The 27,835-nt window shown below is 33.6% G+C and overlaps 4 protein-coding genes across 11 annotated transcripts; 2 read left to right on the top strand and 2 right to left on the bottom strand.

Annotated features, from left to right (window-relative positions):
* Positions 1-347: 347 nt before the first annotated feature.
* LOC105195198 (lipase 3) lies at positions 348-7,818 on the bottom strand. 4 transcript variants are annotated; one of them, XM_011160492.3, is made up of 11 exons: positions 7,433-7,818; positions 7,112-7,271; positions 6,870-6,961; positions 6,489-6,796; positions 5,408-5,615; positions 5,170-5,284; positions 4,628-4,871; positions 4,383-4,541; positions 4,195-4,282; positions 3,930-4,075; positions 348-3,765 (listed from the first exon to the last, which is right to left on the bottom strand). In XM_011160492.3, the coding sequence occupies exons 4-11, from the start codon at positions 6,606-6,608 to the stop codon at positions 3,610-3,612; spliced, it is 1,236 nt and encodes a 411-aa protein (XP_011158794.1). In that variant the 5' UTR covers positions 6,609-6,796; positions 6,870-6,961; positions 7,112-7,271; positions 7,433-7,818; the 3' UTR covers positions 348-3,609. The 4 variants fall into 4 exon arrangements, with proteins under 4 accessions (XP_011158794.1, XP_025986736.1, XP_011158793.1 ...); XM_026130951.2 differs by having other exon boundaries at positions 6,489-6,961; positions 7,102-7,271; XM_011160491.3 differs by having other exon boundaries at positions 6,489-6,961.
* Positions 7,819-8,932: 1,114 nt separating this feature from the next.
* On the top strand, positions 8,933-12,814 carry LOC105195197 (sorting nexin-25). Its single transcript, XM_011160490.3, has 11 exons — positions 8,933-9,344; positions 9,413-9,723; positions 9,789-9,958; positions 10,044-10,438; positions 10,508-10,931; positions 11,052-11,356; positions 11,429-11,686; positions 11,756-11,892; positions 11,958-12,197; positions 12,363-12,645; positions 12,721-12,814. Exons 1-11 carry the CDS (start codon positions 9,108-9,110, stop codon positions 12,790-12,792), a joined length of 2,832 nt encoding a protein of 943 aa, XP_011158792.1. The 5' UTR covers positions 8,933-9,107; the 3' UTR covers positions 12,793-12,814.
* Positions 12,815-13,304: 490 nt separating this feature from the next.
* LOC105195195 (dnaJ homolog subfamily C member 16) lies at positions 13,305-21,053 on the bottom strand. 2 transcript variants are annotated; one of them, XR_005574863.1, is made up of 13 exons: positions 20,464-21,053; positions 20,294-20,360; positions 20,013-20,206; positions 19,543-19,823; positions 19,258-19,448; positions 18,812-19,146; positions 18,326-18,629; positions 18,073-18,221; positions 17,525-17,752; positions 17,160-17,373; positions 16,977-17,084; positions 16,562-16,894; positions 13,305-16,448 (listed from the first exon to the last, which is right to left on the bottom strand). XR_005574863.1 is itself a non-coding variant. In XM_039449647.1 (12 exons), the coding sequence occupies exons 1-12, from the start codon at positions 20,709-20,711 to the stop codon at positions 16,769-16,771; spliced, it is 2,445 nt and encodes an 814-aa protein (XP_039305581.1). In that variant the 5' UTR covers positions 20,712-21,053; the 3' UTR covers positions 13,305-16,768. The 2 variants fall into 2 exon arrangements, 1 of the variants encoding a protein (XP_039305581.1); XM_039449647.1 differs by having other exon boundaries at positions 13,305-16,894.
* On the top strand, positions 21,051-27,525 carry LOC105195196 (GATOR complex protein WDR24). 4 transcript variants are annotated; one of them, XM_011160489.3, is made up of 14 exons: positions 21,051-21,181; positions 21,890-22,164; positions 22,235-22,332; positions 22,551-22,667; positions 22,915-23,137; positions 23,319-23,532; positions 23,599-23,847; positions 23,940-24,100; positions 24,336-24,519; positions 24,604-24,772; positions 24,852-24,996; positions 25,533-26,037; positions 26,220-26,381; positions 26,798-27,525. In XM_011160489.3, exons 3-14 carry the CDS (start codon positions 22,236-22,238, stop codon positions 26,924-26,926), a joined length of 2,355 nt encoding a protein of 784 aa, XP_011158791.1. In that variant the 5' UTR covers positions 21,051-21,181; positions 21,890-22,164; position 22,235; the 3' UTR covers positions 26,927-27,525. The 4 variants fall into 4 exon arrangements, with proteins under 4 accessions (XP_011158791.1, XP_025986701.1, XP_011158790.1 ...); XM_026130916.2 differs by having other exon boundaries at positions 21,086-21,255; XM_011160488.3 differs by having other exon boundaries at positions 21,086-21,378.
* The last annotated feature ends 310 nt before the right edge of the window (positions 27,526-27,835 follow it).

Below are 27,835 nucleotides of genomic sequence, written 5' to 3'. Positions count from 1 at the left end.
TTTTTTTTAATATAAAAACTAAATATTTTATAAAAAAATTTTTTTAAAGTAAATATAAAGTTTTTATTTGTTTAATTAATTTAGCTTAAACATAATAAATAATATTTAATAAAATAAGTTTTTGATAAATGCGGCACCGGAGTTATCGTGTAGATTAAATTTATATATTTAAATTAGAGTTACTTAATTTAATTTGATCCATATGTCGAGAGAAAAATTTTTTCTTGCACATCCGAGTCTTGGATATCCCAAATACATTTTAAAAGCACAGGAAAAAATTCACGCGCGAGCAAATATTGTATGAAATATAAACTTAGGGGAGTAGTATAAGAATCAATCTCTTCATACTTCCTGGTATATACGATCTTTTTATAGATCATGAAAGAAGGAAGAGAAAAAAAATGAGGCGAACGTTTTACGACTAAGAGTTTATTATCAATTAATAATGTCAAGTTTATTGGACGATATACTATCAGGTAATTTTTAAAAATATTTCTAGGAATTGAGATTCATGTTTTTCTTTTTTTTCTTTTTTTTCTTTTTTTTTTATGTTTGTCAATCTAAATGCTGGATTTGAATATACACATCGGCATTCTAAGATAATGACTATAGGTATAATTTTTCTTTTTGACGTCATAATATGATTTTTATATTTTTGTCCAATTCATTTTTATAATGTCACATTACACAGTATAACAAAATTTTTTTCTTGTTTCTTTCTTGATTATTTTTTTCTTAAAACATCCTGCTATGTGTACTCTTAATGTGTATATAATATATTTATGCATGTACATAGTGTCAAAAAAATACAGATATGCGTACTGGATAATATAACAGAAAAGTTTGTGAGAAAAAATATATATATCGGAGCTGTAGGTATTTGTAATATATTAATTAACTATGAAAACCGATAGTGACATTATAGTACAATAATTTCGAATACACATCACTTCTAATGCTCAGTTTGTCGTGTGATTATGTGAATTTACGGAGCGTAATCTATACGACCCCCACCTTCTTTCTAATAAATCTTCCGTATTCATTTTTCTTACTTTGCCTTACATACTTTTTACTCCAAATTAATTTACATTTAATTGCAATACACGTGTTATTTGTTTATATTGCAAGTACAATATTGCTTGATCGTATTTTGTGGACGTTTTATTAAAGAAAATATTTTACCGTATGCGTTATCTATATATGTATTTACTGAGAAATTGAAATTCTAACATAGTATGTTATAACGTATTATTTCTGCTTGTAATTTGGCGATATTAAGACTGTTTTTATTTCAATGTTGAAAAGATACAGTAAGATTATTATAATTAAAATTATAAAAATATATAATATTTATAGATAAAATTGAAGAGTGGTTGCATTTAATTGTTATAGAGTACAAGATATCAAAAAGCAGAAGGGACGCTTATACTTTAGGATTTGTTACACAAGTTAAATGAAAAATATTAACGAGGTACATTCTATGCCCTCACAGTCAAGCCAGGAGAAAGATCTAGGAGAATAGGCGGAATAATCGTATCTCGTTTCGCAGACTTAACGAGAATCGATTATACGCGTGCCTTTCTTCGTCCACGACGACAAAGTGGCCGCGCATATGTTATCGACGTATTAACGATGGCCTCATAATTATTAATAATTGCCGAGTATATTTAAAAGTTGTATACGTTATTATACATATATATTGCCGTTGATAGTATTTTTATAAGGCTTGACTTGCGTTTTCCGGATGGGAATTATATTGCTTCTCAAAGTGCATCCCATGCATCATGCGAACGCATGACGGGCTACCATCCCTGTAGCTGCGATTAATATGTTCATGGCTCCATGGAAGATATGTGATTCTGTTCCTTTTGAAGTGTTATGAATAAAACAATCCCTACGTGTAAAGGAATTAATCAGTTACCTCTCGCTCCACCACGAACGCGGCTTTGCTTTGCTCGCTTCTCGTACGTGTGCAAAGAAGTGTAATTTTGTATCAAGGAATCTTCATCCATTCTTCGCTTTTTTAACATCTTTTAGTTTTTACCTTTTACATATTTTTAGTTCTATTTCATATTTCTATGTTCATTTTAAACTTGCATTTTAATAACGATTTAAAGAAATTGTAACATAGAAAATGCTCTAAAAACAGTATTGAATCCAAAAATTCTAAAATTTTTTTCTTTCTGCTTTTTTACGAATGTAATTTACATATTTTTTTTTTTATCAAAATGTATTAGTCAAGTTTTGCGTGGTGGTGGAAGAGGTGCACATTAGTTTTAATTCTATTGATATGTAGCCTTGATGTTTGCAAATTCTTCGTGAGATTGTCTCGTTAAAATGAAAATGTCAAATTATAATTGTTATAATATTTATGAGGTGATACGTGCCTCAGCAAAATTATATTTATGTGTCGTCGAATTTTATAGAAATTAAATTGTAATTAAGTGTGTTTTTATTGAGACATGCGGATAGATGCGTTTTAGGTAAACCTCGAGTGGCCAACACATGAGCTCAAGTATCAATTATGGTTTATGCGCAATTTTTCATCGGCATACTATCATGCAGGCGTAACAATGCGCGTGCATCGACGGCAATGAAGTCGTGTTTATTCGCAGTCGTGATAAATGGGACTTCGCCGCGATTGGATGCGATTCATAAATTTTCATACGAATCATACGCGGGAAGCTTCCCGATCTATCCATCCGATCTATTCTAACATAAACTAATACATATCATGCAACATACAACTATGTACATTATTATATCTACATTACGCAGAGCCAGTTCCGCGAGCGACTCTCTCAAGTGTGATTGATTCCTTTTCATTCCGATCCAAATACATGAAATTAAAATAAGAAAAGACATATAAAGAGATACATTTTTTATTCGAATTAATTTATTTTAAGGTTTTAAATTTGTCTGAAGTATCGCGGGACGATTCTTAGCCACACAAAGTTATCGTTTGGTCCTGTAATTTGCGAACTGGCTCGTTCATATTCCCGCATGGATAATTAAGAAGTAATGCTAAACGATTTAAAGTGTAAGTTAGCATAGGTAACATATAACTCTGATTACATGTACATTGAAATAAATCAGGATCGATCGCTTAAAGCATCAGCCGCGAAAAGCGAGACTTTTCGGTCTATTTCTTCCAGGATAGACACATTTACGCTCCGGCGGGACAATTTTTGAAGTGGATCAGGTATCTTCCCGGACGATGCTCAAGTGCGATTAGCAGAGGAGTATAAGTTTGTAATTATACGGCGACTGGATGCGATTGCGACGAATTGTAATCGCGAATGTAGTTTCTTACGCAAGTGATCGCAGATTGATTACGATGGAATTTGTATAAATGTACATAGAGCGACATTATAATCAAGAGAAGATATAAGTTACTTTACATTAGCAATGCAGTGAATTTGATGCAACGCCACGTAATCTGACGCAATGGAAATGAAATAAACAAGTACAGACTATATATGTAAACGCAACGTATTATATGATGATAATACTAATAATATAACAACAATAAATTAGAACGATTCATTATACGCACGTGTAAACTTTCTACCGAAAAGATGTCCTTTCTTTTATCCAGAAAAAGTATCGCTACTGATATTGAGCTAGCAATTGTAAAATAGGCCGTGACACCATTTGCAGAGAGGATTTTCCCCATATAAAATCGTAATGATTAAAAGTGGCGTTAATAGGAGTCTTGTAATGAAACACAATGCTGTTGAGCTTCGTAGATAAGAGTTCCACGTCCTTGAACGAGAATCAAATTACAGAGATTTAACGATCATTTTAATAAATTTTTATCATATAAATTTTAGAAAAAAATTACTATTTAATATATTTAAAAATGAGTTTCTACAAAATTTGACTAAATCGAATTTTTATAAAAAGAACATGTTTAAAGTATGATATACCTTCGTAGTCGCTAGCCAATCGTTATCGCTACTGAAAAGAGCGATCGGTGCCGTGATTTTTTCCAATTTGTAATCCGGCGGTGTCGTTGAATTGTACATCCGAAGATTTTTGTCCACGTTGCCATAATCGTATTGTCTAAAGCGTCCTGAAACATGTTTGAAGTTCCCTCAAATTTTCCCAGCAAACAAGTTAGTTATTAAGACGTCATTGAAAAGTCATTTGACATCTCATTTGCAAGGTTTTTTTCTTTTTGTATAATGTTACCTGCATTAATATATCCTTGACCGTAATGTACAAGTTGTTTCCAGGAAGCACCAGCAGGCACATGAGCTATGATGACCGTCAAATTCTCCTATCGCAATGAAGAAAGCTTGATCAATAATACGAGTAAAAAGAAAGAAGCGGAATAGGAAATCGCAATCGAAACGAACGCGTATCGTTGATTTTCTTACTGTATTTAATTCCGCACGACTGAATCCCGCGACAAGAAACAGGATATTGCTGCAAATAAATTGCGTTGACGCCGCTCTTTGGCAGAACAGATTCGATACGAATTTTGCCCAATCGGACCGCGAGCGGAATTCCGGATAGCCGAAAGTTTCGCCGACCCACTGTAAAAGAAATAAATGGAATCGTCATCGCGAATTACAATCGACCTCGAAAGTTAATCAAGTCGCTTTGAGGACGACTCTCTTACCACGCCAAAGTACGTCAACTTAGCGAGTTTCTTAACCGGTCCGCGAATGTTGCTGCAAAAAGCTGCGGGCGCCAGGCCGATCATCAGAATGATCTTCGAATTGTACTCGGGCTTTTCCGACGCCATCACCCAGAACTGTGTCGTACCTTCCGAATGACCGCCGTAATAGATCTTCTCGTGTCCCGTCACGCGTAAAACATAATCGATCATTGCAGGTAGATCGTAGATACCAAGTTCATGATAACTGAAACGCATACAAATTTCGATGATTTTTTTTCTTTTAAATTTTAAATTTGTATTGAAATAAATATATTTCTTTAAAAAATACATATTTAAAATTTTAAGTACGGTGTACAAACAATACCTTTGTTATCTAACATGTTTTAATTTAATCAGATAGATATCGAATTTTTTACTTGAAATTTTAATATAAATGATAAACGAATATCATTCTTAGTACATAGCAAGAGTTTTGTATGATTAACATTTTTCTTTTATTTGTCAAAAATTGCCACTAATTTTCTCTGTAATTTTCAGCCTACCTAAAATTCCAAAAAGCTCGATCTGTCGGTGACAATGAAGTGTGATTTCTCGAGTAAATGTTGCCTCTGTTATTTCCAAGCCATACATCATAACCCGCATCAGCTAATATATACCCTAGAAGAAATCTCTCATTACATTACTTTATCCAAGCGAATGTCAAGATTATTTTTGCACTGATAAGTACCGGCAATATTTTTTATAGTTTTAAAAGTAAGGATGCTCTGAATAAAAATGTACCTAAAGACTTTCCAGGACCCATAAGGATCCAATCGGCGGAGCTACCTCCCAGACCATGCACCAAGAGTATCGGTGTTTTTATCTTGAATTTTGCTTCCTCCTCATCGTCCCGACCGCGCGGTATTCGATGCAATTGAAGAGCGTAGCCGTCCTTCGTTATAATATCGTGGATCTCCAAAGGATATCCGTATTTCATTACTAATTCCGGCTGCTCCAACATATGCGAGAATACATGTTTATTTCTTGAATTATCAAAGAGCATAAGAGTATTAATAAACTATAAATTAGATGAATTAGATAAGATGAATTTTATCAAGTGTAAGATTTTAGAAATAAACAAAAGAGGCCAGTATTCATAGTCGGTTTTTATTTCAAGACCCTCTGAGGTAATATCTTAAGATGTTAATACGGTTCTGTGGTCAGTATTTACAGTCGATTCTTATTTCAAGACGGTCTTAAGCAATACGTCTTAAGATGCTATGCTAATACGGTTCTGTGGTTGGTTTATGACCCAGATAACAGTATGCCTGCAAAATTAAACGTGATTGTAAAACAGATTCCTATCCATTGTATCCTCTTTAAATTTAAATTTCTGTCAATACGATTTGCCAGCCATAATATAACAACAAAAATATAAAAGAAATAAAGTACACCTTGCCATTATATCATAATGCAAAACTTATTCGTTTCCTAATAGATTTCTAATGATATTGGAGAAACAGTTAATTATGTTAGGCTTAAAGTTAGAGTTCTGTTAATATAATATACAACACACATTTACAATATTTATTTGGAAATATTTTCAAATAGTATTTAAAACAATTTTAAATACAAGAATTGATTATAAATACCGGTCTAAAAAACGCATCAATCTCTTCTGCATTATTCATGCTTTTATTCTTTTTTTTTTCCACCAAGAATATATTCAAGATAAACGCTGCGATGTAAACAGATAAGTAATTACGCAAAGTGTATACTTTAACAGGCATTCAAGACTCCGTTGTTGCAACGCACTTTGTTCAAGCAATTTGTTATGTCACAACCATCTTATATTATAAAGTCGTGAAGGTGCGACACTCACCGTCGTGAGCCCAATGTCGGGATTGTCGTCGGGCTTGACGAACGCGTTCGCCAGCGAGAGGCAACAGCCCAGGACGATCGTCGCTTTACTAAAGATCCGGCGGTCCATCGTCGACAACATCGCACGGCGGCGTATGTCTAACAAAGAGCCAAAAATCTCGCTCACGTCGACATTTTATACGTATCACGGTGCAACGTGCTGGAGATCCACGCCACGCGATAACGCCGTAACGTTTACTTGCTCGCTCCCATCCTCGCATTCGCGACCCTCGCGAGGGACCTGGCCCTCACCTGAAGTATGGAAAGTAACTGCGATTGCACGGCAAATTAGTGGGTGAATGCGATTTTCCTGAGTTTCGCTGATCACGCGAATGATGAGTACCTTCAAGGACGAGAGACTTTTATATCGAGAAGACGATGACAGTGGGGCTCCTTGTAGAGAAAGTTGCCGCAGATTCCAAGATTGGAGGGGAACTAAAATGTTAAAAAATAAATGCAAAAAGCTAAACTGTGTGAAAATAAAACATTTTATATATATATATATATATATATATATATATATAAACACAAATATTGTATAGACTAAAAAACGTGAAGATTAAATATTTAAATACCGAGTCTCACATTTGATAAGACGGAGCTTTTAATTCCGTATACGTATAATAAAAAAATCTCATTAGAAGAGATTTGCAGACTCTCATCCTGGCGACATTTTTAAATCCTTCTATTTTTATCCTTTATCGAACTTGCAGGAAAAGTAAGAAGCTATTACATATACAAAATCCTGTAAAATATTAATTTAAACGTTGACAAATTATAAATCAGAAAAAATGCAATGATATAAAAACGTAGGAATAATAGAAATGTAATATACATATATAAAACGTTTGTTTCGTTAATTTAGAATAATAAGTAACATTTTATAACATATACAATATACATTACTTTATATAAATTATTTTATTTCGTTCAACATGCTGAAATATCTTTGTATTTACATGAATTCATCTTCTTATTCTATAACAATTGCACAAGAGGTTAGGCGAGAGCTGGAACACGTGCTCTCGATACCTTCGAAAAATCGTCGAAGTTATCAGGAGAGCAGGAATTGCGGGGAGGTTATGAGGCGGTCACCCGATTCAAAACTCCCGCTTCTCGAGAGGGGGTTAATATAAACTGAAATGAGTCGCGAATTCAGATTTCAAGAGCTAAGTTCGCGATATTAGGAGCGCACGATATGCAGGAGGTAAAATAGCGGAAAATTTGAAGTAGAATTTTATTTACTCATGTCAAAAGGAAAGAAGCTTACAAAAAGAAAGATTATTAATTATAATTATGTAATTAATAAATATTCATATTTGGTACGATCGATCAGAAGGGGGAAAGTATTTCAATCATGATTCCTTTATTATTTCAATGCACGTGTCGCCGTTTCGACGGTAGACACTCTCGGTAGTCGGCGATCTCCTTATCTTTGGCATGTGGCATTGCGAAAAAGCGACTGTCACAACTAGGCCATTGTGACGCGACACAAGGTCGATTTCGTCAGTCCCCTCAACTCTAACCTTGCGGAAGAAATTGGGTGGAAAGAGGTTTTTTCACCACCTGTGACTCTTTATCGCGCGCGACGATTTAACTTTCAGCCGCTTTATTTATATCGTTCTCGTGCCCACGCTCGTGCGAATTTCGGCTCGAGTCATCTAAAATTCGCGACGTAATCTCCAACTTGCACCGATCCTTGTTAATGTATAATATTTACAACATTGTTCATAAAAGGCTTAATTGTTGTCTAATATAAAACTGGAAATAACATTTAAAGATTTAATCTCCGCGTTTTCTTAAGTATACGTTCCATTCCTTTTTAACATTTCAGTGTTTTAAGCTGGGATTTGCAAAAATGTTCATAGATAATGGCTTTGTAAGAGCCATATTAAATGCAACCAATTTAATCAGCGATTAAATTAAAACCGACGGAATTGCTTAAAAAGTAAAATTTTTAATTATTATATTTCATTATTCCTATAGTCTAAGCTTTTATAAGATACATAAAAAATTTTAAGTCTCCACGTTAATATTAAATTAATACTAATATTATTATTTAATTAAATGGTTGCTCATGAGATGACGCGGATGACATATGCACACGATGAATCTTCGCCGAGCGCGCTGCACGCGACGTTACACGTGGCGCTCTCTAGCCGCGCAGTTTGTTACTACGTTACCTGAAAAGCATATTGTTTCATATGATAATAGAAATATTAAAAAATTGTAATTCTTGGTTTAAAGCTATCATTATTTCCTGATATCTTTTCTTTCGATTCTTGAAAACGAAATCTCTTAATTGATCTCGAACGAAACTAATCGGTTTCAGCAACCAATCTTCTCTTTTCGGAATAGCGCTGATTGGTTGCTTTCTTGTCGCGAGATGATCAGAGATGATCGTAGACTCTGCGCAAGAGCGACCGCAAAGTGCGAGACGCTGAACATTTAAAAATGGCGAGGCCCTCGATATTGTTTTGTATTATCAGCGCGGCGAGATTAAAAAGTGTTGCTGGGTGTATACATCTGCTAATATAAGCACCGTTGTCTCGCCGCATCGCAGCTTTAATTTTAAAAACCTATGGTTACGCCCGTCGTCGTTTGTGTCATATCGTTTGCCGTAATGAGCCTAGGAATTGTTATGGACTGGACTTTCGTCCAGTGTTGTTGCCTCTACGTTGTATTAACTTGCTCCTGTCTGCTCGTCGGCCCATTAATCATGATACTTATCAATATAGCGCTGTCGCCCAAGCATCAGACTGGCTCTGGTACCGTTAGAACTGTCGCTGAGATGGATGCCTTCCGTAATATGTTAATGGTACACTGTGGGGCACAAATGCATCAATAATTGATGTGATCATTGTTAACTCCTGATTTTCTTTCCAGAAAGGATATGAACCTAAATCAGTCAGCACGAGAAGGCACGCGCGTTATCCTGTTGTCTTCACTCGTCTGGTGGACGGCGCCCTGCAGAATCTCCTAGATTTGATTTTTCAGGATTTTATTGGCTTTTGGCTAAACGATCTGGCCTTTGGTTCAGAACAGCTGATAGATAACATGAAGCAGGATGTATGGGGCGCGATACAAAGCTTACATGATCGCCTGTCGCGTGTCGATCACACTAAATTAGTGGTGTGCAACATAGTGAATAAGCTCACCTTTCACTTCGAGAAGATCAGGATAGCTCAAGCTGCTTCGTAAGCATCTCTTTTCATTGGGGTTCAAGAAATGAGAAACAACTTGATTTGTTTGTCATATTTAGGTCTGAGGGAGAAGACCCTGTATTTATTTTGTCGGCGCATTTGATGTCACCTGTCGCTGAGCTGGAATATTTAAGGAAGATTAGTGAATTGTATATCCTGTTTTTGTTGCCACGTAGTTACTCCCTTTCTCCTGTAAAGTTTCTTCTAAGAGAAGTTCTCATATGTAAAAGTAAGCATAAGCATTTTTTTCTTTATGGAAAATATCAATTATATGGCTTATTTATTTCTTATGCACTCATTTATATTTCTTTCAGTCTTAAAACCTGCAATAGATTTAATCACAGATCCCGATTATATCAATCAGAAGATTCTGACATATATTGATCAACAGCAACTTGCCGAAGCGATGCATAGGAAAACGTATGAATACGCGGAATCGTTCGAGGATTTTATTCGCATGGTCAAAAGCACTAGGGATCTAGAGGTTCTCAGACATATCAGATACAATATCGTTACCGAAATTATGCAGGCTACCACGGTGCAAAACGTGAAACGAGCTCAAGGTTTGGACTCTGAAAATAATGCGCTCGGAAACTCCGATGCTATTCGCGCGAGAAAACTAAAGAGATACATCAGCCAACTGACATACGCTAAGAATACATGCGAGTGTCACATGCAGACCTTAGGATGGGATGGATATCCACGCCAGGTTGCATAGAAAGCTATTCTTTACGCGAATTACGATAACGTGACAATACTTTATAGTGATGTCTTTCAGGATACGGAGGTTTGCGATGCCGCGGAGATTACGGAAGGCAGGATACTTCCGTTGCAAGCGATTCTGGATAACGTGACTGGTCGACGATATCTGTCTCAATTTCTCGAACAGGTCGCTAGTCAAGGGTTGATCGGTTATTGGGCGGCGGTGCAAGAATTACGCGCCGCAGAACGATCCAACTGGCATCAATTGGGGGCTGAAATCTTTTACACTTACATCAGATCACCCACTGCCGAAATTAAGGTGGATAAAAATGTACGAAAACGAATGGAAGCTTTTTTGTTGGGCGATACAGGGCCCAGCGTGTTTTACGAGGTTCAAGACTGCGTCGTTAATACACTCCAAGAAAAATATTATCCGTCGTTTCTCGTTAGCGAGCAATATAAAAGCATGCAGGAAGCATTATTGAATGAAAGAGCGGAAGGTCAATATATAATAAATTAGATTTTATTTAATAAAAATGTATTTTAAATACTAGATAAGAAAATTCACAAATATGAGATATTATATATTATAAATAATATAAACTTTCATCATGTATCAGGTTTGGTTGAAGACCGTGAGATCGTTGATGGTACATTATCAGAATCCTCAACCTTGCTTGTTGGTGAACGATCAAATTACGCTCGTAGCAAACTAGATCAGCTGCACGAAAAATTAAACAATAAAATGCAAGCTCTGCAAGCGCTAAAATCCTCCCTCAAGCCCGAAAGCAAAGTACTCAGCATATTGGCGAAAGAGGTAGAATGGTTACAAGGTGAAAAGCGACAATTGGAGGCGCATTTAAACCATACGGAAATGTGGGCCGAACATCTGGGTCGTTGGAGAGCTGATGTGCAGAGTGCAGAAGTAATTTAGTATGAATTTTTTTTTGTTTATCTCTATACGAAAAGATTTTCTTATGAGTTTCTTGTTCAATAGATGCCTGATAACGGGGATCCTCCGCAATTTGTACTAGTCGTCCACATGGCAGAAGATGAAGACAATGACGAGAGCATATCTAGCGGATGGGTTGTGTTGAGAAAGCTGCAAGATTTTCAAGATCTCCATAGGAAATTACGCCAGTTATGTTCTAATGTTAAAAGCCTGGATTTACCTTCGCAGCCGTTAAAGTTTTTTGGAAAATCTGACAAGAGTACTCTCGACAAAGCCAAAATGCAGATACAAAAATATTTAAATGTATGTTTTTCTTAAATGTGATCTATTTTATTAGCGCTATTCATTTTATTCATTCATTAACTTTTACAGTTTGTCTTGGAAGATGAGAGGCTTAATCAAAGCGAAGCATTGTATACTTTTCTCAGTCCAAGTTCAGAGCATCTTAAAGCTGTAGTGGCACCATCTCCTAAGAAATCTCGCTTTTCTCTGTCCACGTTATTCAAAACGTATGCATCACTAATTTTATCGTACGATCATTGATCTATTTGCTGACTCTAAATCTCCATGACAGATCTGTCGGTAGCAACGAGCAGCGCGATAAAGAAGACGAGGAAGATTATTCGTTGTTATTGGATGATAGCGAGACGGGCCGCACCGGCACAGATAATTATCTGAATGCCAGCAAAGATGCTATCGCGGAGCCGTTGTACACGCTTCTTGGAGAAGTTTTTGATTTAAGAGGAGTATTTCGCTGGCTCAGACGGTCTCTCATTACTTTTGTACAGATTACCTACGGGCGGACTATAAATAGGTGAAATGTCACACACAAAATTTTATTTGCTTTACAAGACTTAAATACTTTTTCTTTTTTAGGATATTTTATTTTATATAAAGTTAATTTTTTAATATTTTGAAGTTTAATTATTAAGCGGTATAAAAAGACTTTCAAGATACATTAACATCATTCATTTTGCAGACAAATCAGAGATACTGTTGCATGGGTGTTTTCCGAGCCGATGGTTCATTACTACATACAATTATTTACGAAATCGTGGTGGCCGAACGGACAATTAGTGTCCGAGACTGTTTCTCGTACCGACGAGGAGAAATTAAAAACGCGAGGCGAGGCGCGTAGGCAATTTCTCAACAATGTACCTGAAGTATTGACGAATCTAGTGGGAGCGCAAAGTGCTCAACGTGGTGCGATTAAAGTTTTCGATTCTCTGCAGAACGTAAATCTAAATAAACAGTTATTTTATGTAAGTTGATTTTATTTCGGAGTGTGTATGGAAACAAATTTTTATACCTTTTTTTACTGATTCCTTTTTTTACAGGATATATTTGAAGTATTAATGTACGAAGTATTTCCAGAACTGCAACATAAACAATGTTCCTTAACGAAATAAAGTATCAATATGATATACAATACGCAATCTCGTTTTACTCTCCTTTTAGTGCATCTTATTCTACGTTGTTCTAAAACGCAGTTAAATTAAATCCAAAAGTAAATAGCGATTACAAGTATATGGCCAACATTGAGAAAGATACGTACGCACATATTTTAATATGAGTAACGTACAATAAACTACACGCATTATTAACAAACTTTTCTAAATATATCATTTCCTTACAATCGAAATGTTTTTGCGAGAGACATAACAAATGTATATATCATAATGCACATCTCGCAAAACTAATTCGAGAGTCTGCTGTATCACATAACGCTTATGAGAAACGAGTAGCAACTTAAAACACTATAGTTACTACAAAAGCGATACTTGCAATTATATACATTATATTATTATAATCAGGAACGAAATTAAAATTTACTTGAATGTAATAATATTCAAGTGATCGCAATTGAATGAAACTTCGACTACCAAAAATGTTATTAGGGTAAAAACATTAAAACTCCATGTTTATATTTGTTTCACTAATTTAATCTTTATATAAGGATATAAAGTATAAACAATTGAGCGCATATAATTTGCAGTTTCAACAGCATTATGATGTATATCGCATGTCTCTATAATACATGTTCAGTACATTCTAATAGCTTTTTGTAGTAAGGAAATATGTAAATAATACGGATATCTAGTATTTCTGTTGATTTTTTAAAAGGATTACACATATCAGAAGAAAGTAAATATTTCTTTAGAAATATGCCGATATATACTAAATACTTTGGTCGGATAAATGTAATGTTCAAATATACACACACATATAATATATATATATATATATGTGTGTGTGTGTGTACATTTATTTAAATAATGTACGAATATATTATTTAAAGAATGTACAATTCATAAGAGATAAATTCAAACATGGAACAATTAAAAATAAAATAATGGACGTATATAAATCTTGAAAGGTACAATTATCTCTTTTATCAATATAACACCTTTATCATACATATGGGTTCGCTAATATCAATTTTACGGTAACTGTATCGATAAAGTATAAATTCTGTAAATAGATGTGCTACTGACATTTGGATTGAAGAAATATAACGGCAATACTGATAAACGTAGAGCAAACAAGTGACAAATACGTATTTACATGAACATATCAATATGGATTTACATTTTTTTTACGAAAAATAGCTCGTATAGGTCGTTACAACACTATAAGGAGTTAACATATTCGCAATGCAATGAGAATCGCTATCGAATCGCGATTTCGCAGTCATATCTGAGGAAATATAAATGATCTATTTGCTTGTATTGTGCAATACTGCTAAATTTTTGGTAACTGTGTTGACTAGGTACAAGCAATTTCGAAGACTAGGAAGAGTATTCCCGAGTTACATAGGAACGGATGAAATATTAGTAGTATATAGAAAACTTGATCTATAGAGAATTTCCCACATCGTTCAGTGATAATCTTGCTATCCCCTCTACCTGCTGCATAACTTTTTTCTTTTTAACAATACTTAAAGACCAATCTAAAAATGTTAAAATGCAGGAAACTGTAAATATGTTTATAAACGGTACTTAGCATAAGTAATGAATATGTTTTGTCTTTATACAGAGTTGCGTCAATATCCATTCGAATCACAGTATATCCCGATGGCAATAATATTCCGTTGACTAGGCGAACCTTGTTCTTTATCATTTTTCAATATAACAGAAAATAAGGTGGTGAATACGAGTCGAGAGCGGTAAATGGTACGCAATGAGTAGTAAATTTCAAAATGAATTGTTTAAAATCACAATAGTAGCTATTGTTACTACTCTATGTCGTATTGAAGATAATGTTATGCTGAAGATGGCTCGAAGCGAGAGTCGAAACGTTCGTCAATAAATTACTTATGTGATTTTAAACAATTCATTTGAGATTACTATTCATTGCGCACCATTTACCGCGCCCGACTCGTATTCTCCACTTTATTTTCCGTTATTTTGACAATTTCACGAGTCTTAAGTCTTATATTTATCACTTTTGCTTATCACTTTAACACTGTTCTTTTTCACTGAAGTGTAGAGGAGACCGTAATACCTAGTATTTCTTTTTGATATACTTTTTTGATCTTTTTTCAATTTTTTCTTTTCTTACTTTCAAATACTACATAAATAGAATTGAATAAAAAAATCAAATAAAAATTACCAGTGACTAAAATTTGTTGGCTGTAAATATACTCGACGGTCATTCGTGAATATTTTCATCAAGATCCAATGATGTTTGAAGCAGATTTTTCAAGGATAATATTAAGTAATCCTTGCTTGGAAATAATGTTAAAAGAGTGATGGCAAAAAGACCTGTTCTTTAGCCAATTTTTGAACCTTGAATTTTAAACTTTTTTTATGCCAAATAGTATATAATGGAACATTAATCCCATAAAAATTTTAAGATAAGCATAAACGCGGTTCCGGAAATATAGAGGTTTGAAAGTGATGGTTTTTTTTATAATCCATGAAAGTATACGAAACACTTTAAGTATCCATACCAAGGAATAAAATATATATAACAAAGTGAAACATCGTTTCTTATGGATTTTATGCCAGATTGAAATATGACCTTAGTTTTTCTAGTATGAAAATTCCCCAAGATAGATGAAGTGACATGTGACACCGTCTTTCACGGATCGAGATGCTTTTTTACTGAGAGTCCTCTTGCCTCTCATAGATTGGGGTGCTTTTTTAATGTGAGTCCCCTTGCCTCTCACAGATTGAGGTGCTTTTTTAATGTGAGTCCCTTTACCTCTCACAGATTGGAGTGCTTTTTGTAATATGAGTCTCTTACCTCTCATAGATTGAGATGCTTTTTTAATGCGAGTTACCATTCACAGAACTTGTGAATACATCATGTAACGAGACTCTATTTTTCAGAGTGCTTTGTAAAGCACGCCCCCTCTCCTCCATAAATAAAATAGCGGTGAATAGTAGATCGTTCATTTTCTAAGCAATGAATACATATGATAGAATATATCTTCAATATTACATAAACTTTAACCACGCATTTTTCCTTATGCAATATATCCTGACTGGAAATTACCACTTTCATTCCCTTATATCTCCGGAATCGTGCCTGTGCTCATCTTAAAATTTTACTGAAATTAATGTTTTATCTAATAATACTATTTGGCATGAAAAAGTGTGAAATTCGAGGTTCAAAAAAATGAACTAAATTTGCCATCACTCTTTCGTCATTATTTGTCTGTAGAAATTGATTTATTGTAAGTTTATCCACCCTCCGATCTGTATCCCAAAGTTGTGGTTAAGTTATATTGTTACGTGTGATGAATTTATAAAGTAGACGTGGTAAATATTCTTTAAAGCACGTCAAGCAAACACAGTGCTTGATTATGTATTTTTAGATATAGTAGAAATGCCAACTCATCAAGAAATGTGAGATTTTTATTTACGCTTTTAACTACCTTGCCCGAAACGATTGTATAATAAAACATCGATAAATAATCTGTATTAAGTCCGTAAGTTGATGCAGCAACTTCCACATTATGTTTAAATTTAAACATTTCCGAAATTGCTATTTCATATTTATGTAGTCCATGTATATTTATCTCGTTTGCGTTTATATTTTCGAACTGCATTATAATAATCTATAAAGAAATGAAAAAAAATCAGTGCATCTAAACTTTTTTATAATTCTTTTCAGAAATTAGAAAAAAATATGCTTAAAAATTAGAATACAATTAATAAAAACAAAACTTACAAAATAGCCTCGCTAACGAGATGAAACTTAAACGAGTGGACGTGTACCTAATCAGATTGTAAACAAGTAGCGACTGAAACAATATCATCAAGCAGAAACTCAAGACTTTCGCTTGTGTTAGGAAAATAAACATCATGTTCCAAGATATATGTCCCTAAGTGCCACAGTTTCCTCTATACGTTTAGAAAAAACATATTCCTCCTCTTTTTACTTGGCAGTAAACTCGGGCCAATAATTTACATAATAACGATGCGTTGATCCTTCGAACAATCTATCGAGCCACATTGGTAACCCATCTAAAAGATTGTCCTGATATAAAATGTTGTTTCCACCCTGCAAGAAACATAATCGTTGTCAATGTGACAAGTAGTTGATAAAAATCAGGAAATTTTTAATCATATATCATGTCGTATACCTCATCTTGAGACTGATCGGATTCGTTGGAACTATCAAAACCGATAAAAGCGCCTGCTTCCGGATCTTCCGGTCTTTGGGCAAGTTGCTTGGTCATCTTTTCAATACGCTATAATGTAATACAATTATATGAGCATCAAATAACGTAGTTTTAACTTTAGTATTCAGATATTTTGATATGCACCTTAGACCCTTTATTCTTACTACATTCCGGATGTTTGGTATGGTACATGCAGAAGTACTTTCGATGTCCGTTTAAGGACAGAACTGTACCAACACAGTTTTTGGCATTTATATTTAATTCCTTCTGCTCGACTAAAGTAAGAGACAATAGTTTCTTGTACCAATCAAGACCGTTTTCTAATGACATATGTGCGAACATAAGCGTTTTATTCTTTCTGAAAATGAAAAAAATGATTTACAATAACATCCTCTTTCTATATTATTATATACATCATAAATTTTGATATATAAAATTTTATATAAATTATTATTATATGCAGCATTGAGTACTAATTAAAATAGAAAATGCTAGCGAACAAAGCGTACCTATAAGGCCACACAGCTTTATGAAAAGCTGGTAATAACTTTAATCGGCTTTGGGCATCAACCAGCAAAATGATGGTTCGACATCCTGGTTTTAAAAGCCGAACTAATCCGTTGTATTTTTCCGCGCGTAATTCATGCAATCGTAGTTGCGGTTGCGACTGGAGCGGTTTGGCATTTCCATCCTTGCACTGGACACGTTCAGCATGGACACTTGCTTCTTCTAACTTACTAGATATAAAACATAGAACACATTCATTCGTATATAAACATTAATCTGTTATATTCTACAAATTGATATAATATGCAAGAAGTTATTTCTTTACAGGATATCAATATTAATGTGTATAATTAATGTACATGCTTTAAGGAACTAGTAATCATTTATTATTAAGCAGAATTATTTAAACAGAAGTATTAATGGTCTATTTAATATTGGTATTTATGGTCTTAAAATAATAATTTTCACATTGCAAAATATTAATTAGTGATGTAAAAATAAAAAAAATTGGAGAAATATACGTTACTTTGTATTTTTTAATTCTACTCACATTAGATACGACATTCCATACCCTGCAACTCCTATTAGCATGAGAGTCACTAATACCGATATCAAAGGCAAAATTTGCTCTTTCGTAAGATTATCAGATATATAATCTACTGCTAATAATGCTCTTCCTATCAATCTGTCTACAGTACCCTGAAAAAGAGTACAATAAAATATATAAACATAAAATATTAATAATATGGTAAAAACTAATAATTTACAGATGACGAAGAATATTGATTACTATGAACGCATACCTGTGCGTGTTCATCCGTCAATTCTCCTACGACAGCAGCGTATGGTAGAGCTTCAGTGGCGCGTAACAATCTTTGTATAGTTTTCTCTAAATGCCTTCGCGTCTCGTTCCATATACGATCGTCTTGAACAGCCTCGACCCATCCATGAGGAAGCCACTCGTACTTCAAATGATTGGCATCTCGTCTCCATATGATGACAATATGTAAGAGAGGTTCCATTGGGCTGCCTTCACCACCTGATAGTGCTGATACAAATTCAGGTTGTGTATCTTTGAACACGTATGCATATCTGACACGTTCCGTACTGCAAATATTATTAAATTTAAAACATTAAATTTAAAACATAGAAAATAATATCATATATTTCTATTAAAAAATGTATTAGCGAGATAAATGTAACTTTATATTTTACAATTATATAATGTTAAAATAAAAAAGATTATATATAGTGTTAAAATAAGAATTTGTTTATTAGATAAATATTACCTATAAGAAGACTCTAATGCTGCCTGTCTAAATTTGTGCCTAGCTATGTCATGCAGAGGGCTATTTTGCTGCGATATTAAAATGGCGCATAATCGTTTCTGCGGCCTTAACCATTCAGGCGGACATATGGAATCCAGCATAGCTTGATTCGAAAGTCTCGGTAATACGAGGAACTTATTGTTAGCAATAACATTATGCATAGTTTCGCTGGAAATGTCTTTCATACTAATAGATGCCATAGGCTTCTCCGAATTCTCGTTGAAGAGTAGTAAAGTATCTAATTCTCCTGAGATTTTGTATTTTGATGTTATGTTCTCAGTCTCTGGTAAGCCAATCTATAAAAATATAAAAAAATTATAATTAAAGAATAATTTCAAACTTAGCATTGATTATATATATATATATATATATATATATATAAAATAAAATAATTATAAAATATTTACCTGGACAAAGCCGAAAGCTACTCGATCTCTGTAGTAAAATGACATAAGCAAATATCGCAAGCGAATAAAATCTCTTTTCTCAAATATCAAAGCACGTATTCGATTATCCGTCCAGCCCGATAAGAAATTTTCTACGTTGTTATCGCTAATAGTACTTATTAATTTATACGGCAGTCTACTTCGTACAAATTCTGCAAGCAAACAATTTATTAGTTCGCTATCTGCAACTTTGGCATGAAGTGGCAAACAAGAAAAATATATAACATTTTAAAAGTTGCAACGTACCAACAACTTTCTGAATACTAAATAGAGATTCCTTGTAGGTGCTAGTGCGCCCATCCACGATGACAACGAGACATGGAAGGGAATTGATGCCGAGTCTTCTCGCCAAGGTGGATTCCTTCTTGGCATGCACCGTAGCCAAGCCAAGTCCTAAAGGTTCCAACTCATCAATCAATCGTCTCCAAGTAGGCTCCGCTTGCAGACACATGTAGCACCAGTCGGAATAGAATAAGATTAAATATGGTATATGGTAAGTCTTCGGTACTATCACATTCTCGAATGATCTGTAAATATGAAGCTATTTAATATATCTGTAATGATGAGTAAGGTATTAGGTCTTTTTTTTAACTGAACTTCTTTCACAGATTTCATCTTTCCTTCTTTTCTTCTCCCAGAGAAAAAAAGATAAAAGATGAACTGTGAAAGAAAAATTCAGCTAAAAAAAATAGATCTATTATGTGCAAGATACATACCGATACGTGATGCTCATTTTATGGAACAATGTGATATCTCTGTTTTGATAATGGAATTTAAAGCTACCAGTGAACAACTCTTCCAATGGATCAAGGACATTAAAGTGACTACTGTCCCTCCTTTGCCTGGGGATACCCTCCTCCGTAATTCCATGATTATCAAATTTTCTTCTTCTCTCTGGATCTGTTAAAAGCTGAACAATTCGATATGATAGTTAATAACGTTTCTTCATTACACTGCTTCTCATCTTATGTACTGTTTTAGATAAGACATAACTTACCTCATAAGCTTTTGTTATCTCTACAAATTTATCCTCAGCCATCGGATGATCAGTTTTGTCTGGATGCCTAAGAGAAAATTACACATTTATTTATACAGAAATGTTTCACACTAAGAAAGAATATTGTACGTTTCTATGTTTTAAAGCAGACACAGAAATGTGCCACTCACCATTCTTTGACAAGGTGCTTGTATGCTTTCCGGATGTCTTGGACCGTCGCACGCTTCGACACACCGAGTATCTTGTACGGATCACCCAGGGTATCGCCGGCGAGCGCCAACGGAGTCAACTGGAGAACCGCAAAGATACTCAGCAGCAAGAACGTGTGTCTCACTAAACGACTGACGCCGGCGACTCGCGCAGCGTTGCCGTGGGTCTGCCGCTCGTCCGTCATTGAAAGATCAATTGGCAACATCATCTGCGACGCGACGATCTACTACGACTCTACGGGGGTCTCCTCGCGTTGTGGCACTGTGCGAACTATCACCTCGTCGATTGTTACGGGCGTGCGTGACGTTACCGTTCCCTTTTATTCTCGGCTGCCTCGGCTCGCGCTCTTGCCGCGTTTAGAATTAGCGGACATACTTCTCGCGTGGATCCTTGTCTACCTGTCGTCGTCGTCGTCGTCGTTGCGATACCGTCGGCCTCGAAGGAGCCTTTCCTCACATCAACACTCCCCGGGCACTACGGCCGCCACCATCACCACCATGTTGCGCGCTTGGTTGCGCCGGAGCAAGCAGAGCAAGCAGACGGCAGTGCGGGCAGTGACAGACGGGCATATGGAATGAACGGGCCAGATCCTCACGACCGGTTCACAGACGACGGCGCACGACCGCTCGCGACGAGTTTTCATGTGGCATCTACGAATCAAAGTGGCCGTCACCACAAGTCCGTTTTTTTGTTTACCATTCGTTCCGTTCATGAACGTTTCAGCGCGTGTCTCGGGCCTGCTGTTCAAACTGGTTCAAACTCTTTCATGACAACCTCGTGTCCGTTTGGCGCTGCCCGGCAGTCCCGGCACCTGACTACACTACCACATTGAACATCATAATATTTTATTTCACGCTCGTCACGATGTTGCAATAGTAAATTATATTGTAAACATCACGATCTGCATCTGCACAGTTAATTATGTGGTTCATCGAATTGCATATGATCTCTGTGTATTGTTTATTCGTTTTCTTTAAGGCGACTTCGATGACGATTGTGTCGATAATTAATTAAACCGGCAGAATTACTTGTAGCAAGATTTCTAACTGTTCAACAAATTTCTAACAATTTGTTGTAATCTAATCTTTTTTTTTTCTATTGAGCATTAAAAATTAATGTATAAACATTGTCAGAAGACCATGTAAACAAAAAATAGTAAAGGTATTGACAATTCAATTGCCAGTGAAGTTAATCAAAGTTTAGTTATCGAAGTTATCTTTAATTTCATACCATTCAAATTCTTTTCTTCAAATTTGTATTAAATATATATACTGTAATTTAATACTAATTTTATTTATACACAAGTGAGGGAAAAAGATGCATTAAACATTACACCTTGTTATTTCACTACAATATTATGTTATATACAGCTGAATTACATTTCAGGCAGTTTCAAATCAAAGGCGAAATTCCAAATTATGAGATCACCCTTATCCATTTATGAGAAAAGAGAAGAAAAGAAGAACCTGTACAGCTAACTACTTTTTACCAAAGTCGTCAAAGGTTAAACGGAACAAATACAGGAACAATACATAAATAAAATTAATATTTATATTACATAAATCAAATGAACTACACTACAACGTTTAACACTACAACGTGATTGTGTGTATTTGACTGGGCTCTGTTAGAACAGGAATTATAAGTGACAAAATTACAAAGTATGAATATAATTACTAATAATAATTTGGTATTATGATAATAATTTTAAATTAATTTCTTATAATACAGCATGACATCAAGAACTATAAGCGTCGCTCAAGAAGGACCTGCAAATGCCTTAGCTCTTAATAAAGATAACAGCCAGGTTGTGATAGCTGGTCGCAATGGTATGTTTTTATATTAAAATAAGTAGAATATTGTAAAAAATTAGAATATAAAATACAGATTATTAATTTGTGATTGTAATAGAGATTAAAAGTTTAACCATTGTAATTGATTAATTTTATATTATCAAAATTTCTATTTTGAAAAGGAATGTTAAATGAATATCTTGTATTTGCTATGTCATATGTGAGAATTATAACGCAACAATATTTGATTACAGTTTTTAAAATATTCACATTGCTAGAGGATAGATTTGAAGAAGCCTGCAATCTTCGTGTTGGAAAAAATCTGAACCTGAATTTTTCCTGCAATGATGTTGCTTGGAATCTCAATGATGGTAATCTAATTTTTTTTATTATAATAATATATATTTTTAGTATATTTTTAGTATATTCATGTTTATATTGACTTTTATCATGAAACAATTAATAGTATTATAAAAGGTAAATATCTAAATTTTTTCTAACTTATACATCAAAACTTTATAAGTGTACTATTTTAGTTTTCTGTACATTATTTATTTATATATTAATAAAATATATTAACGTAATTTACAGATTATCTTATGTTTTATTAATTTATAGATCACATACTTGCGACTGCAGCAACGAATGGCGCAGTTGTTTTGTGGAATCTGAATAGGCAGTCTCGATCGAAACAAGATCATGTATTTGTAGATCACAAAAGAACAGTGAATAAAGTAAGCTTTCACATGACAGAACCTATGTGGTTGATATCTGGCTCACAAGATGGTACCATGAAATGTTTCGATTTACGAATAAAAGAGGCTATTAAGACTTTTTATAGGTAAAATGAGCTATGTGGATTTATGTCATAGCATAGGTCTATCCTATATATAACTACAAAATCTTTTTTAGAATCTTAAAATTTATTTGACTTAAATACTTATTTAATTTGATACATAGTTATTATATGTAACAATAATTATAATTGTTATTTAATAATGATTATATATTCATATTTTTAGTAATACTGAATCTGTGAGAGACGTACAGTTTTGTCCACAACAACCTCACACTTTTGCTGCTGTGTCCGAAAATGGCCACGTACAGCAATGGGATATGAGAAAACCGGAGCGTTATTTTCAACATTTTACCGCACATAGTGGCCCGATATTTGCTTGCGACTGGCATCCGGAAACTACTTGGCTTGCTACAGCATCTAGAGATAAAACTATCAAAGTACTTCATATTTTCTGAAGATTGATATAATTACAATTATATATTCATATTGCTATAACTTCACAGGTTTGGGATTTATCAGGTAAACCAAGTTGCGATTACATTATACACACTATAGCATCGGTGGGACGTATAAAATGGAGACCTCAGAAAAAGTATCATATAGCCAGTTGTGCTTTAGTCGTCGATTGCAGTATAAATGTATGGGATATTCGTAGACCGTTTATCCCATTCGCTAGTTTTAATGAACATAAGGACGTTCCTACGGGTGTGGCATGGAGAGGCAACTCTCAATCGTTTTTATCAACAAGCAGAGTAATATTATCAATTCAACAATACTATTGTTTCGCTATTTTATTACAATATGCAATAAAATATTAGCCTTACGCTTTTATTCTATATTATAGGATTGCACTTTATATCATCATGTTTTCGACGATGCAGTAAGGCCGGCCAGTAAGGCAAATCCACAAAGTGTTGCAATAAATCTAAAACATGATATTGCATGCGCCTCTAAGGTGAAATATGAACCAACAAGCATCACAAGACAACTTAGTAATTTAATGAGGTAAATGCTATTATGTTATATCATATAAAAATATTATAATATATAAAATTCACGATTATAAAATTTATGTTACATTAAAATAGAATAAATGTGAAATTATTATAAATCTAAGTGTCAATACGAGCCATTAATATTGGTAGCTAACTTTTAACTAAAAAAGATTTTTTACGAAGGAGTCAATAGTTGTTTTATTTAATTTCGTTTAGGTTTGTTATATATTTTGATTCTTTTGCAGGAGAACTCCTGTAACAAATGATGATGCCTTTTGCATGGCTTCAAGTGTAATGTATAGATTCCGCGGATGTGTACGCGAACCGAATTGGTTTAAAATAGCAGCAGAAAATTATTTACTTTCTGGAAGTTTAAGTGAAGCCTGCGATCATAATGCACGCGTTGCACACGACTTTGGGAATTATGTTGTAAGGAAACATCTATATTTTTATACAATGTCTAATCATTTTATTTATAATAATTTCAATGTATTTAATAATAATATTGTACAGGTCAGTAAATCATGGCAAGTCTTAAAGATTATGTATACAGATCCGTTCGAGATACTCCAAAAAAGTGCACCGACGGTGCCTAAAGAAGACATAGCCAATACATCAAATATAGTACCTGGTGTAACAAAAAGCTCTGGTATGGAACAGTCAAACGCGAGTAAACAATCAAGTAAGTATAAGCAGAGATATTATAAACATGTCAAAATTTTACTATCGTGTATCACATTTAATTGTGTAAATTTTCTCAGGTCATGAACAAGATGCAAAATCTCTCCAAGGGGAAAATCCTGGCGCTGCTAGTGGTGGTGATGATGAGACTGAAACGGAAACTGAAGTACCGGAAAATCATAATATTATGGGGCCGTCGACTAATACTGAAAGTGTTCTGCCAAGGTACTACATTATATTTTCAATATTACATAAATTCCAGAGTTGTATTGCGCGTTAGCAACTAAATAATAAAATTAAAAAATTAATAGCTTTTAACTTAGTTAATTTTAAATGAGTTAATTTTTAATATCAACTCTTTAAAACACAAAATTTAACTTGTTAACTTTTTTCTTTAAAAATGTATTTATGTAAAAGAAATATGTATATTCGCATTTTCATATAAAAATAATTATCTCATATTTTTTTATTATTTAATGTAAACTTGTAAACTTTATAAATAAAATTTATTAAATTTATTTGATGATTTATATTATAATTGTTTTGTTTATTTAAAGTAATCTAATTTTTAAAATATTTTACGACATTTTAACTTAAATAATGCTTTTCAAAATTAACTTCTAATTTAATCTTAATTTAACTTTTTACTGAGTAAGTTTTTTAATCATACAACTTTTAACGTAATTAAATTATTTATATAAGTTATTAACTTTAATTAGTGTAAAAAATTATTAACTTATCTAACTTTGTTTGAATTACAGGAGACCGTTGCTTAGTGATATACCTTCAACGTCTCGAGGCGACTTTATCTTTGGCGAGACTGAATATGAACCCGTGTCTCTGGAACATCCCGGCGAAAGCAGGCAAACTGTAATGCGTATGGAGGATGATGATTGGACTAAGGAATTGCAGAAGGAGGCTTTTCCTTTACGACACGAAATTAAGGATCGATCTCCACCACCGGAACAATTTCCCAATCATCCTCCAGATCTCAGCGAGAATTCAGCATCTGTTATAGTTGAAGATCAGCCTCAATTAGTAGTTCCGGTTCTACCTAAAGTTTTACCTTTTAATTTTACATCTTTGGTTTTGGATGGGCTACGCTTTCACACGGCAATAAGAGATGTACAAACGACAGTATCGATGCTTATCGTCCTAGGAGAAATAAGGAAAAAGTTGAATATTCCTATAGCTTTACAGGAACATTGGATATTAGAATACTTGGATATGCTGGGCAAATTTAAACTTTGGCATGTAGCTACACAGGTTTGTTCATAATTGAAAAATGCATTTTATTATCTTGTTTTAACGATATTTCTCATGATATTTTATAAAAATTATGTATTTTTAATTATTACGCAATGAGATATATATTTCTTTTTAATAGTTTTATATTCATAAATAATAAATATGTAGATAAATTTAATAAAAAAATTTTATTTATGTAGATAATACAATTAGCGTGGATTCCTTCTATAGCGCAATTAAATCAACAGTCGACTACGATTCATGCGTGTTGCGTAGCATGTACAAAATCTTTGCAACGGTCTGCCTGGTTGTGTGATCATTGTCATACGCCCGAGCATGCTTTGTGTTCTCTTTGTAATCAGGTAAGAAAAATTTATATTCCTTATTTACACTCGTAAAATAATTAATATTTATTCCAAATGTGATAAACTCAAAGAAACATACATGGGAAGTTACAATGTACAAGATTATTTTTATCAAAACGAAATATTTTATCGTTTTGTTTTTACATAATATATTATACTCTTTACAATCATTCATGTACATGAATCTTTTTCCTCAAAAATTTGATTAAATTATGTAAATAACGAAAAGAAATTGTCTTGTTTAAAAATCTATTCAATTTTTTACAATAGTGCGATAATTATGAATAAAAAATTAACATAAAAAATAATTGCAATTGATTATAATAAAATAATTTCAGCATCAAAAATGATAATAAAATTGCATTTATACAATCATTTTTATTACAATTAATTTTATATTGCTTTTTGTGAAGGTGGTACGTGGTATCTACGTATGGTGTCAAGGATGTGCGCACGGAGGCCATATAAATCATATGAGGGAATGGTTTAATAAAAATCGACAATGTCCTACTGGTTGTGGACATCTTTGTGAATACAACTGAAGAAATATGTCGACGCTTATTATAAATATTAGAACCGAATAATTTTTAATGAAATATTACAATGTGAAAATATTGTAATATAAACGCAGCATACGAACTTGTACAAATTGGATTTCATACATGCAACGTATACAATACAGAGGGTGTCTCATAAGAAATGGTCAAATAAAAGTAGATAGAGCGGACTAAACTGAATCGAAAAGTTCTGTACCATTTTGTGATTTTCACAATAGTTAACGAGTTATTAATTTATAAGCTGAATTTTTCAACTCGGTTTAGTCCAATCTACCTATATACGACCGCTTAGCTGTTTCTTTTGGGATGCTCTGTATGTATTAAAAGAAAACATTGTTTAGGGAAGTATAAAATTATAGGAATGGTAAGATATACGTATGTATTTATGTGTATACATATAATTTTACATGTACTACCTATATAATATCTTACTAAATCCAGATAAGATATATATTAATTCATATAAACATTTTATTAGTAACCCATTGTATATAAGAATATTATTTGGGTTAAAAAGTAACATGTAAGATACAGTGTAAAGTTTTTAATTGATAAATACCAGAGAATGGAAGACTTTACGTATAAACATTTTAATTACTTAAAACCTTTAATCAAATCTTTGTATAGTGATGATGAATCATGCTCGTCTATGTAAAAAGACAGTACATGTAGAACTTTTCGATAATGCAAAAAAAAATCTGAAAACGTATAATTTTTCAAGAGTATTATATAATATTGCAACTTGATTTTAAATTGCTTTTATATCTTGTATTAATTATAAAAAAAACCAAATGTGCCTAATGATGTAAAACAATTACACAAATTATGATTCATATAAAAAAGGCATATATTGAAACAAAAATATTAGAGATATAGTTGTCTATGTTTAACATT

This window comes from Solenopsis invicta, chromosome 5 (assembly GCF_016802725.1).
Source record: "Solenopsis invicta isolate M01_SB chromosome 5, UNIL_Sinv_3.0, whole genome shotgun sequence".
NCBI classification, from domain to species: Eukaryota; Metazoa; Arthropoda; class Insecta; order Hymenoptera; family Formicidae; genus Solenopsis; species Solenopsis invicta.
The sequence above is the reverse complement of the archived record's forward strand: the minus strand, read 5'-3'. Positions and strand labels throughout refer to the sequence as shown.